The 13,774-nt window shown below is 38.1% G+C and overlaps 1 protein-coding gene across 2 annotated transcripts; it reads right to left on the bottom strand.

The window, feature by feature from the left end:
- Positions 1 to 200: 200 nt before the first annotated feature.
- On the bottom strand, positions 201 to 9,195 carry dhodh (dihydroorotate dehydrogenase). 2 transcript variants are annotated; one of them, XM_054616571.1, is made up of 9 exons: positions 9,106 to 9,195; positions 6,936 to 7,148; positions 6,647 to 6,846; positions 5,730 to 5,812; positions 5,110 to 5,297; positions 4,256 to 4,369; positions 2,676 to 2,829; positions 2,427 to 2,586; positions 201 to 1,611 (listed from the first exon to the last, which is right to left on the bottom strand). In XM_054616571.1, exons 1-9 carry the CDS (start codon positions 9,121 to 9,123, stop codon positions 1,524 to 1,526), a joined length of 1,218 nt encoding a protein of 405 aa, XP_054472546.1. In that variant the 5' UTR covers positions 9,124 to 9,195; the 3' UTR covers positions 201 to 1,523. The 2 variants fall into 2 exon arrangements, with proteins under 2 accessions (XP_054472546.1, XP_054472554.1); XM_054616579.1 differs by having other exon boundaries at positions 6,936 to 7,145; positions 9,106 to 9,153.
- Positions 9,196 to 13,774: the final 4,579 nt, after the last annotated feature.

The following is a 13,774-nucleotide window of genomic DNA, read 5'->3' as shown; positions in this document are numbered from 1 at the left end:
TGGAAGAAAACTTGAAGGGCTTTATCTATAGCAGCCAGGAACACATAGCAAAATCATCTAAGTTATTTCAAGGACAAACATCTCTTCTGTGTTCGCTGTTGCTACAGATGATTAGGAAGGATCAGTTGTATGCACTCAAGCAGAAGGCATTTCTCTGTGATTGTTAAAAAAAAAAACGCTGCAGATTTTGCACAATGTAACCTTGTTTTTGTTGTTTTTATTATGGTTGTACCTTAAAGCACATTTTCCAGTCTATGTGATTCATTCGCCGCAACATGTGCTGTTCTCCACATACAAACTGGAACAGAAATTATTTTGCTGAAATCTAAAGGACGGCACATTGTACAAGTACATTCAAATTGAAGTACATTATTCCAAACCTTCAGAATGTGAATCTCTCCAGAGGTAAGGTTTCTTTCACCAGCTTCAAGGTATTTTGGCACAGGAAGAAACTTGACCAAATGCAAAATGTAGTGATAATCTCACAGGATAATATAACAATGATACCTCTCAAGGATTGCAAACAGGAAATTCATTACAATTCTTCCTCTGAGGAGCATTAAAGTGTAAATCTTATCCTCATTTGAACAAACGATTTTGAGCTCTGTCAATTTACCAGTAAAAATGTCAGATTGCAGGTGGAAATACAATAGATCAAGAAGTAATCATAGAGACTGTTTGTTGTTCATCCTATTGAGTCCATGAATACACAGCAGAGCCCGTGACTAATTTCCTTTGTCTAAACACTTAAAATTGATTATTCAATTTTATGAAAATAATAAAAAATCAAGGCTCCAGTTTAAGGTACGGCCATTTTGCCACATTAAGACACAGATTACTCGTAATTCTGTAAAAAGCACCATAATAGTAGTTTGATACCAGCTGTGGATCTCCCACCCTGGAACAAATACCTCTTAAATACAGTTTTATGAGAGTAATCTAGTGTTTCTCTGTTGCGAGGGATAGGCCTTTCCTCTTTTTGTGCATTATGAAGTTTTTGCACTCAGCAAGTGATCTATTCTTAGCTTGGACCTCTGTATTAGACTGTTCCAAAAAAATTAGAATCACTAAGCACATTTTATCCAAATAACATCATGTCAGGTTATTTTCTTTATACACAAGACACTAGTTTGCATATGTGAGGTTAGTTTGTTAACACTTAAGTGTCAGTATGCACTTGACAAACACTTGCTGCTGTTACACTGTAACAAAGGATGAACGTCTGAAATACTCACAAACACACCTCAGCTTCAGCTTCTTAATACAACATCAAAGACTTTTCATTACATGCTTCACCATAATGTTCAAGTAAAGGTGAGATGCCCTTCAGCATTGTCTCATTACAATTACAGGAAATAAAAACAGCTACCAGTTTTGACCATATCGCATCCTGAAATCATGCAGATGGCTGGACATTAGCAATGACTTCTGGATTCATCGCAGTTCAGGAAACGTTGAGGATGATGTTGCCTGGTTGGAGGAGATGGCAGCTACAGGTGCTGCTCGTCTACATTTACCGTCTCTTATAGCAGGCTCTGCTTATGAGTCGACCCGTCTGCTCCCCTGTGATCTGCTCCAACGGCCTCTGATACACTGCTGAAACCTTGTTCTCTGTAAAAACAAAAAATCTAGTTTTTAGAGAGGGATCATTTATTTGTGTGAAGAATTAAAGAAAATATATTTTTTTCAAGGTTAAAAGACAAATCAATATCAATATGCAACTATGTGAGCAATATGCCCACATAGTTGCACCATAGTTCCTGTCAAATACTACACTATGAGTAGGCTGATGCTTAAACTCAAGAGAGTAAACTTTTAAAACAACATTGGAGGATAAATACGGTTTATTATGGACTCGTATACAAAGCTTAGGCTAACATTTCCATCCGTTGTGATAACTCAAAGTAATGCTGAGATCTAGGAACACGGCAACAACGCCAAGTAGAAGTCAGTTTGTGCACAACTCAACAGCTAAACCAGATTATCTGAACCGATTGATTTGGAGGCAAAACCAAAAGCTAGTGACCTGAAATGCCCATAATATGCAAAAAGTCCTGTGCACGTTCAACTACAGCATTAATGGTAGGCAAAAGTTATTACCAGGATATCAGTTTATAAATTGTAAGGACTATTTTTAAAAGATAGTTTTGGAAATAATGTAACCATTTACTTTAATTTTCTGATAAAAGTTTGGATGACCTGGTGATTGTCTGACTGCTTCTGTGTTTTGTCCTGCCGACTTTTAAGCGCAACATTCACAGATTTTTAGCAGCTCATCTGGTGAGTGAATTGTTATTTCCAATAATAAGACAATTAACCTTTAATTGTTAAGAGCCCCTTTAAAAAATCCTTCAACTTGCTATAAAAGATTTACCCTGACTTTATGAAAGGAAACCCCTTTAAGTCTTATTCAGAGTGATACTCACTTAAGAAGTTGTTCCAATTCTCGCTTTATCTTCGTCACTACGGGCGGACCCTGGTAGGTCAAAGCAGTGTAAAGCTGAACCAGTGAAGCACCGGCACGGATCTTATCCATTGCATCCTGCCCACAGGCCACACCACCGATTCCAACTATTAGTACTTTACCTAAAAAAACATAAGTATATTTCATATGTTCTTTCTTCAAACTCAGGTGATCGGAAATGGACAGAAAAAGATGGTGTGTGAATGCGTACCTTTAGTGAGGTTGTACATCTCCCTCACAGTGCTAGTAGAGAGGTCTTTGAGAGGCTGGCCACTCAGACCACCGACCTCAGACTTATTCGAATCCTGAAGCGTTTCTGGTCTGGACACTGTGGTGTTAGACACCATTAAACCATCCACTCCCAGCTGCAAACACAGGAGAGGACAGGAAGTGAGTGACAGATGTGCCTGCATCTTCAGGACCAGAACTGATGTATGTAGGCAACTATGCGTGAAGAACTCTAATGGGAAATGGACTGTGACAACAAAAGAGAGAGATAGAGTGCCATTTCAATTTTACTTTCTTAATGTCTTTTCCATTAAGGTTTGCCTCCTCCTCGCTCCAATGAGCACAACAACACCACTCTGTATTTATTTAAAACTACTCAAGTAGTGATGCGGTGACCAGAGTAGAGAGGACGAGATGAGCCAAATGTTTTTAAATGTAAACTTAAAACAGTGCTCTGCTGAGGCAGAACATTTGCCGGTTACATTAGAAAGAAGTTCAAATGTATTATTTCTTACAAAAATGTAAGTTGGATAACACAAATATGGAACAACAAATTTGCTCTTGCCTGACATGTTGCATAACATGTGCATGTCAGCTACTTTTGCTAATAAAAGTGTTCATTGATTGACTTAAACAAAAACAAATATTAAGTAAGTATTAATTATTAATAATGTAAAGTCATTATCAACTCAAACTGTCATCATACCCTGACAGAACATGAGAAAGATAAACTATGAAAAAAGAAGAACATCAGGTTCCTCTGCCAGTTTTGTTTTTTCCATCGCCCTCGAAGAAAAACAATCAAGCAGAGCAGAGGAGTCTCTAACGCAGCTGTCAATCACTGCTCGTGAACTCCAATCACACTGTCAAACTAGGCAGAAATATGAATTAAGATTCCGTTACTGCATTGCTTTTTTCCTCCCCATAAATGTTTTCAGAGACCTATTTTAGTCTTCAGTTTACCCCTTAAAATAAACCTGGCGGCATGTTGAAAACAGTCAAGCCAAAGGGGAGACTTAAGTTGTTCTAAAGTTGAATTGTTTCGTTGAGTCACATTTATCTGCCACCATTTGGTTTTGCAGTTTGCATTAGAATGTGTGATTCGGTGACTCAAGTTGTCAGTACTGTCACCTCCAAGAAGGACTTAACTTCTTCTGTTTTCTTTCCAGTGAAAATTTTGCATGTTTGTCAAAAGGGATAAAAGAACACACAACCACTAAAATAACACTACATATTCAGGATGTACACTGTAAAAGCAGACTGAGTAAACCTGAAATGTATTTTTATCAATAGCCAGCTTGACATTCTGAAATATGAGAATTAAAATGTATCCCTCCAAGGGACTCCACGGACACAAGGGTCACAATCCTATTTGAATAAAGCTGCACATACCCATAAATGTAAAACTCAGCAGAGAAACATGAGAATATAATTATATTACATTATTATTATTAAAAAAATCTCAAGGAATGAAAAATAAAGATTACAATGAAAATGAAAAAGAACAAACTAGAAAATAAAATCTAACACACAATTAGGAAATAAAATGGCATAACTACAAACCTCAGTGACGACATCAGCAATGTCTTGTTTGTCCTGGGAAGTGAGGTCAGGAGCGATTTTCACCAGGACCGGTAGTTTGCGTTCTCCCTGCAGAGCATCACGCTCCTTCAACACCTGAGCCGATTATATGAGAAAGTAAGTATATCAGGTGAAGGGGCAGAGAGAGCTACAATTACTGGAAACTGGACAGAAACCTGGTGTTCACCATGTTAAAGCTTGACCGCATCCCCTCGACACATAAAACAATTCCTTTCAAGCCTTGATACTATCAAACCCCATCATATGGGTATGTCGCATGTGGAAAATAGCTATTTGCTAAAACCCAGTACATAAGATATGTCCTCATTTTATATAAGTTTAATGGTCTTTTTGCATTGTCCCTGTTCAAATAAATAAACATTACATAGCATTTTATCAAATATAAATCCAGCTCTGAATCCACCTAACAAATTCAAAACCATTCAAATCCCTTCCTTAGTTTGACTTAGTTTAAAAGTCTCCTAAACCAGAAATTCTACTGGTAATTAAAATTACCTGAAAGTGGCTCCATATCTTTGGCTTGTTATGTTTGTTTATGCCCTTGTGATTCATGTTGTCTACTGTATAAAATAACTTGGCTTTGTGTTTGATAATTGTCCTTTAGTAACACTAAGGCTCACGCTTTTCACTGAAAAGTCATTTAAGACATTATTATGAGATGTTATGTGTATGACGGTGAATTTATTTCACTTATTATAATTATTATTTTTGAGGGGAAAAGGGTGAGCACTAAGGCCAAATGATGAAGTTTCATGGTGTTTTTGTCACTGTTGGGTCCCAACCCAGTAATTTAGTGAACCTTTGGACGGTCCTACCGTATGTAGGAGCTGGCGGAGCTCAGCCTTTCCCTGTAGATCCCGGAGACCTGGCGTATTAGGGCTGCTGACGTTGACCACCAGGTAGTCAGCCAGCGGGGCCATCGCTCTCACCCCCTCCAAGTAATCTGCCCCTGCGTCCTGGGACAACTTGTTCTTCCCCAGGTTGATGCCCAGGGGAAGGCCAGCTATAAACACAGACACAGGCACACATGCAAATTCAAATACACGCACGCAAATAGGAAAGTTCAGACAAGCACCAGCGCCGGCTGCATCATCAGACACATGACTCAACTGGGGCAGAGGCTGCTGACGAGGTAAATAAGCTGGAAGCAGGTGTGGATCGGACATAATGAAACGTGAGACAAGGCCAGGCCAAGATTTCATTCAAATAGAATAAAAAAGTGTATTTAGCAACCTACCTAAGTTAGTATTTGGCTTCCCTGTTACAATCTTACAGTGACGAGTAAATAATAAATGCACACCAGAAAAAAACAGGACAGATTTATATCAGAATTATTGTAGTAATAAAATTGAAAGTAACTTAAACATTTTTAAAGGGAAAACTAAAAACAGGTTGAAAAATGTCCCACTAAAATCCAAAGTTGCTGCCTGCTAACCTTCACTTTGCTGTTGCTGTGTGTCTCGCCTGGCCCTCAGCCTCTGTTGAGCTTCTGCCAAACCACAGCTGTTGAATCCATATCTGGTTAGAAGCACACAGACACACACATTTTTTAACTCCAGATTTTACACTTTCCTTTCAGTGATAACTTTTTGAATCTCCCCTTTAGGGCTTAAAATACATTAAAATTTTTCATGTTAAGGGATTTGGTCAAAAGCTAGTAGAAACTGTATGATTGTGTTCAATTTGGGGATGAAATGCAGAGAGAATCCTCTCCAATAGAGACACTTTAAAAACTAACAAAGGATATATGTTGGATAATTACTCATGGGGCACCATATTTTTCTTTGCCTTTGTGCTTACAAACATGGATGAAGTCTCAAGATAAAATAATGTTATTAAAGTGAGGATCTTCTTGTTATAAAATAAAAAACGTGATTGTTTTCACACACCTAATTATAGTGAGAAATCGGCAGGCAGGTTTACTCATATTTCTTGTTGTATCTGCATGATGCTGTAGGAATGAAATACTGCAATTTGTCTGCTTTTGTGTTACATGAACACTAATTAAGCAAATTAAGCAGTATCTCAAGAGTACATTGTGGAAATACTGGTTATGCTGGATACATTCTATACAACTAGGTGATCCTTAGAGTGAACCTAATAAAGCACCCCGATACGAAAACCTTACATTAAAACATCTACAAGATATGTAACATGTTAAATCAGATTGGCTCAACAGTTTAATACAAATAGTATGTGTACATCACCCAGTAAAAGGACAATTGAGTGACTTCTAAGATCTTAAAAAATATTTTGACATTGATTTCAACCATATCACCCATCCTATCATGTTATTGTGTACATTCAGTTGAGGCAACTATTAAGATTATCTACTCCGTATCAAAAACATACCTGTTAATAATTGCATGATCTGTAGTGAGTCGAAACACACGTGGTTTGGGGTTCCCCTCCTGAGGTTTGGGAGTGATTGTGCCCACTTCAACAAAGCCAAAACCGACCTTGTACAACCCGTCTACGGCCTCTCCGTGCTTGTCGAAGCCCGCAGCGATCCCAATAGGGTTTCTAAACTTTAATCCCAGGACGTTTACTTCCTGTAGATGCATGAAAACAAAACAAAGTCTTACGGTGCTGTGCATCGATGGAATAATAATGTGAGCAGAGATTGAGGTCATATGCTTACCAAAGATGCAGGGTCCCGGTAGCGGTTCAGAGGAACCAGACCCAGACCAATTATCTTCACTGCCAACACATGCGCTGTCTCTGCTCCCACAATCCTCTGCAGCAGGGGCATCAGCTGATTGGCATAGAAACGCTCATCTCCAACTGCAGTGAGGTAGGACGCAAAGAGAAGGCTACCTGAGCCGATGACCTTAATGGCATCTTTTAACTGCTTCTGTTGACAAGAGCATGAAAAAAGTATACATAAAAAATGGCTTCAGAAGGACTCGTGTCAGACAATAATTACTGTGAATAAACTGGTGATGTTTCATTAAAAACTGGTTTGCAGTGAGAGAATTTTCACAATAACTTGATTTTGTAAACAGTGTTTTGTTAAAAGTCTATTGGAGGGACTTTGCTTAACTCTACAATAACTGATTTCTTTGGCCACTTGTTGTCAGCAGAAACACTTTTTGAAAAATTCCCAACCATAGCGTCTCAATACACAATAGGACACTATGAACCGTGAGAAGAGAGAATTTGTTTGTAAATGATTGTTCCTGACCAATTGTACTGTCATTTCCACATCACCTTATATAATGTTGAAAAGGTAAACCAGTTGCTCCATTGTTTTATGAATGTGTTGTTGAAAACATACACTCATGTTAAAAACTTTATAAATTAGACCAAATAAATGCATTTAGGCAGAGTTAACAGGCTTTAGTTTTTTTTTGTCTCACCAGTAAATCAAACGGAATATACGATAGCCTTTCATATAAGATAAAATGTTTTAAATTGGCTACAATTATCAGAACAATATGAACATTCAGGCCCCCTTATGTGGCTCAAAGATGTTCTGCAGATATAAATGTATTAGGGAAGAAATTCAGCAAATTTATTTGGCGACCCTTAATAAAATCTCCTTCTACCCACCTGTGGGTCATGACCTTGTCTTTTAGAACGACTGATCAAATACAGATGAACACAGGTGAACCACAGTTTCAATCTTTTTGAAGAGGTCTAATCATTCAGAATAATTTAAGACACCAGCGTGGATGGAACAAGGTTGGAAAAGGACTTTTAAGATTTGGACTATAATATTAATGCATTTATATTAAAATAGTAGATTTTATCTTCCAAATGAGTCACAACTCTTTAACAAGAGATATAATTCACAGTGACAATGTTTTGGACTCAACATCTGGACAAGACATAACTGTAAGCGTGCTTGGTGAATTTGATAAATGTATAGTTTGTGACGTGTAATACCACTCAGTAAGGTGGGTGAAGAATGTATGAACTGACAATAGTGTCACTCACGTTAACAGAATAACTTTCAATCAATTCTCCCTGCAGACCAGTCTCCCTTCAAAACATATTCTTTAGTGTTTATTGTTATATGTGGATTAATCTTATGCTTAACCACGTTAATGCCCAAAAACAAATCATAAGTTAAGGAAAAGACAGACAAAGAGCAAACCCTGCTAGTAAGCTTGTGAATGAAAATAGTTCACTGTCAACTTATTTTTTTAGCATTCATCTACTTCACTGCCTCCATCTGTCACCGGGAGTATTGATATACAGTGTAGGAAGAAGTAATCAGTAGCAATACCACCGTGTACGTTCTGGGATCAAAATCATACCATGGTAAAAGTACAAATGTATTATAGTGCACATAATCATCAAGGATTCATCAGAATGTATCAGCTGATTCTTATTTATATGAATCATTATGAATCTATAAAGTAACTAGTAACTCATGTAGTAGAATAGAATTATAAAGTAGCAAAAAAGGTAAATTATCTCAAAAGCACAGTGTTAAAGTACAGTACTCAAGTAAATGTAGGCCTAATAAGTTACATTTGACCATTGTTTGTATTGGATTGGAGGTAGGCTCACGTCTCTCTTTGTAACATTGATTGCAACACAATACATGAAGCAACACATCTGTCTTTGAACAGCTGTGTTACAATAACCGACTACGTGTTCAAAGGACAAACAGAGCAGACAGCAAAGACACCACTGCTGCATGTGTGTCTGCATGCAAACCTAACCCACTGCAGGGTTTCCTGGTTTTATGTTACTTTCAGGCGGAGCAACCGAGCGAGCACACAGGATCTATCACAGACAGTTTCATGGCGTTGGTTAAGAAAATATCTGATTATACACAAATAAATTGTCTCTGAAATTACCTTCAGACGTCCCGCCATGGACGCGGTTCTGTCATTGCATTAAAGGGCATTTCCTAACATGTTACACAAACACACGCGGTAACAGCTTCCTCTCACGTGGTATCGCGATATTTCCACCCTGGGTTGTGTGAGAGGTGGAGGGATGAGAGGAGGCGTGCAGATGTTGGCCCAGGGCCACTCACTTAAGTCAAGTTGCTTCTCAAGAGGCAATATGAAGGGGGTGTATATGTAGGGTGAGTTAGGAGGATAAGATATTTGTTTTAAATAAATAATCATTATAATACATAATAATAATATATCCTACGGTATGTTTTTCATGTTAAGTTGAAGTGTGTCCTTGGTCAGTATGGGAAGAACAGCTTGTGTGACCTTTGGTGATGCCAACTTCACTTTGCATCTTGTTTGAGTGTCTGCAGTGATTTTCCTAATGTATGGAGAACACATGCAGAGTTTTTTCTGGAGAAAACTCTCTGATTTCCATGTGACAGATGGAAGTGATCTTGGTCACCTCCAGCCACAAGTCCCTCAGCACTATGTGCTTCAGCTCTTTACATTATAATAACTATGGGCATGCTACTCAGAACCGCTGTTTTTTTGTGGATTTCAGTTGGATTTCTATCTTTACTGAAAAAGTCTGAGGCCTGTACAGGCAATAACTTCCCCGCAGGGTGTGAATTTGTTTTCAGAAATGTCTGTTTTGAGTTTGTCGGGGGATCTGAAACCTGGTCCCAAGCTAGGAGAAGCTGTGAAAAGCGAGGAGGGGAGCTTCTGAAGGTGATGAACACGGCGATCAAATTGTTCCTGAAAAACATCACCAGAGGAGGAAACACCAGCAACTTCTCCTGGTGGCTGGGAGAGGGGGTCCAAGGGCGGTACCAGGTACCCACCATAAGTGAGTTAAATGCACGCATTTTAGGTTTGTTTTTTTCTTTTAACAGTTTATTGTGTTTTTCACTTGAGATCCTTGAAATCAAGTAGTGTCTGTTCGAGACCTCCTTCCACAGGCTTTACATGCAGAGTGGTGAACAGTTCAAACACACACAAAAAAAGATACTTATTATTTTCAAGTTGTGGTTAAAGGTTATTCAATTATTTTTCAATGAGAAAAAATCACACATTTCAAATACCACAAAATTATACCAAGGGAGGTTTCCAGCTTTCTTATGCAAGTGAAAAAGGGCTCGGTTTCAATTTAATAATAATAATATATATATATATACACACACACACACACACACACAAACAGCAGTACAAGAGCTTTAAAATACTACAATACAAAAGAAAATTCTTATTTAAGTCAGAAAATATTTTCTCAAACAACAATTAAATAAAACAAAATCAGTACTTGAGAGATTCGGAAATAAGAAATGAAACATAACTTGTAATTTTTTTATAAACTCAGATTTGTTTTCCAGACAACACTAGACCATAACGTCTTAACTGCATCATGAAATTACAGAACAAAGAATTTAAATCGTGAAAGTTTTATCTGATTTTGTTCAAAGCATCACTGTTGAGATTGTCTAGACTTTTGACTGAAAGGTATTGCTCCCTCTTCCCTGGGTTTGACGATTTGAGTTGTTATGTCATTACAGCATTCACACTTGTAAAGCGTTTGAATCTATTCTTTTGTTAGAAATTAGTCCAATTAACAAAAGATGTACACGCAACAATGTTGATAATTCATAAATCATGTTTTTCAGCTTCCAGCTTCTAACATATGAGAATTGGCTGCATTTTTTCCCGTAATATATCAGTAAAAATAAATATATTTTTGTTTTGATGGTTAGACCTTAAACTGGGCTCTAAACTGTAACTGATGTGGCATTTTCCACTATAATTGACTAGTCTGAATAACGATAGTTGCTACCCTAATTGCCTTTGTCTTTACTGAGTTCAGGGTAATGTAATTGTAACTCAAACAATGTCCCAAAAAATTAAGCACTCTTAATATCAACCACCTGGTGAAGAAAGCCCAACAGAGGCTCTTCTTCTTGAGGAAACTCAAAAAAGCCAAACTCCCCTCTCAGCACCTAGTCAACAGCTACAGGAGCACCATAGAAACAATCCTCTGCCACTGCGCCACTGTGTGGTACACCAGCTGCACAGCAGAGAACCGGAGAGACTTGGCCCGGCTAGTCAAAACAGCACAGAGGATCATAGGAACCAAGCTCCTGACTCTGGACACAGTTTATGCTAGTCATCTACACAAGAAGGCTAGCAACATCAGCAAGGACCCAACCCACCCAGGTCACAGTCTGTTTGTCCCCCTGCCATCGGGGAGAATGTACAGAACAATAAAAACCTGCACAAACAGACTGTGTAATTTTATCTGTATATTGTTGTTATTGTGTTGTTCGCTGCTGCTGGCTGGCTGAGGGCAACCAAACGGAATTTCGTTGTATCACTACAATGACAATAAAAACCTCTTTATCTTTATCTTTTATCTTTATCTGTGTGTGTACACACACCCTTTTTTTTGCAAAACAGAAAATGCCAACATTTCAAAGGACAACTGCAAGTACATGAAGCTGGGTCCTCTTCAGCTCGTCACAACATCTGACTGCAACCAGAGACGAGGCTTCCTCTGCATCCACAGTATGCATCAACCGCTTCCTAAACACTGCTTTTACATTGTCGCTTTTTCCTTTCCTTCCTTTCTTGTATTCATAACAACTGAGAGAAGTTTTCTTCGAGTTTTCTTTATTTATTTCACTTTATATGCAATATGCTGATTGTGAAAAGTGTCATTCTTGTTTTAAAGATGTGTGTGATTCTTCATCTAACACAAAGGTAAGAGACCCATTACACACTCATTTAAAAGATGTATAAACATCCAGACTTCATTTTCATATGTTCCTTTTGTTTGCATTTTCTTTGCAGAACACAATGGTGTCCAGTCATGCAACCAGATCACGTAAGTTGGATTGAAACATTACGTCTCATCAATTCAATCAACAATGAAAGTTGGGAACAGAATAGCTGTGAAACTGAGTTTGTGTTTGTTTCTCTGTTCTTCTAAAACACACTTTGATTTCAGGACCCAAAAGGGAGGACAATCTCATGGGTTTGGCTGTTCAAAACATTAGTGATCTTCTCCTGGTGAGAGATGCCTCATTTATTTCACATGCAAACTGTTTGACCAATCAATCATCAAGGCCATGTATTAGTAATAGAAGTTAATTATACATCAAAGTTCACAAGTGCTGTTCTTCTGTGACAGAAAGCAGGTAATGAACTACTGAGAATGGAAACCACAGTAGGGGAGCCGACAGACGACAGCAGGGTGGGTACCTTCACTCTGGAAAGCCTGTTGTGGTTTTTGTTGCATTATTCACCTTTTTAATCCTGAGATTGTGTCATGGCACATTAAATTAAAGTCTGTTTTCACTTTCACAGGACAGCTTTATTAAGCATTTGTTGAAAGGCACTAAATTGTTGACTCCACAATTTGCTTTGCAAAACAACGACACTATCAGTAACATCATCAACTGTAGCAGCGCCATCCTCCATCTCTCAATGAATAAATGTGAAATCGATAGTAACCCGAACCCTATCGTAAGTACTGCACTGTACACGTTTTGTTGTCATTATGGCTGTTACAATCAGGTGACACTGCCCTTTCCCCTCTCCAGTCTTTCTTTGAGAGTGTCTTTGAGATCTTTCGGACAATCTCAGTGCTGGTTGGTTTGGCAACTGGACAGAATGTCATCCTCAAGCACCCAACAGGCACCATCTATCAGAGCAGGTAGGTGTTTTCTTTCAGAGAATCACTTACCTGATATTTCTTTCAAACACCTTTGCAACCTTTCTTTCATTTCTAACCATTCATAAATATGTCAGTAAGTAAGTTAAAAAAACCTGCTATATAGTATTTTTCAAATGTTATTTCCGTTCTCCAAGACACACACCAAATGACCTCAGCAATGCCGTGCTCGGTTCAGAAAAAGATGGTGAGTTTGTCAAGCTCCCCTCATTTGCAGCACTTGGGCCTCAGCTTGGAAAGTACGGCACAATCATCGCCCAGGTCTGTGTGGTACCGTCATGTGTATGTGTGCTTGCACCTTTCTTTTTGGTCATGTGCATCCTCTGCAACAGATCTTTTCTCCCTCTTAGCTGTCTTCATTCGAAAGGAACCCCCATCCGTCTGAGGGCAACATCTCAGGAACTGTTTGCAGCCTTTTGCTTAGTGATGGAAACAATGACATAAAGCTGTCCAACCTGACACAGAAGATAGAGGTAAAACCAACATGAGAATTATGTTCCAAATTGGAGAGAAAAGGTGGTACATATACTGTAAATAAGATGATTTTTTTTATTATTATTGTGTCGGGCATATAAATGTATATAAATATACCCACATGGACTTTCAGGGAAAGTTTTGAAATTATACTACACAAAGTCAGAAACTTACATTAATTCATATAACTTCCAAAACCACATTTTTGAACCTTCATGTCTACAACAAAATAATTTGTATTGCTAATTAAGTGATTGCCAAGCAAAGACGCTAGATATAACAAGGTCAATCACACCTTCTTCTCCACATTTCTGAGAAAAAGTTAGATTTTTTCTTTTTTTTTAAATGACATTACAATTTATAGCCTTTTCCTGGATAAACTCTCTTAGATCATTTTTGTTTATACGGTCAAGAAAAAATTAAGCTCAC

The sequence above is a fragment of the Anoplopoma fimbria genome, chromosome 2 (assembly GCF_027596085.1).
Source record: "Anoplopoma fimbria isolate UVic2021 breed Golden Eagle Sablefish chromosome 2, Afim_UVic_2022, whole genome shotgun sequence".
NCBI classification, from domain to species: Eukaryota; Metazoa; Chordata; class Actinopteri; order Perciformes; family Anoplopomatidae; genus Anoplopoma; species Anoplopoma fimbria.
The sequence above is the reverse complement of the archived record's forward strand: the minus strand, read 5'-3'. Positions and strand labels throughout refer to the sequence as shown.

Bases quoted from the DNA above. Each gene is read 5' to 3' on its own strand.
- dhodh (XM_054616571.1), bottom strand. The intron at 5,298-5,729 runs GTTAGCAGGCAG...CTGTGTTTATAG, and splicing joins ACAGCAACAGCAAAGTGAAG to CTGGCCTTCCCCTGGGCATC. The intron at 1,612-2,426 runs GTGAGTATCACT...TTGTTTTTACAG, and splicing joins GAATTGGAACAACTTCTTAA to AGAACAAGGTTTCAGCAGTG.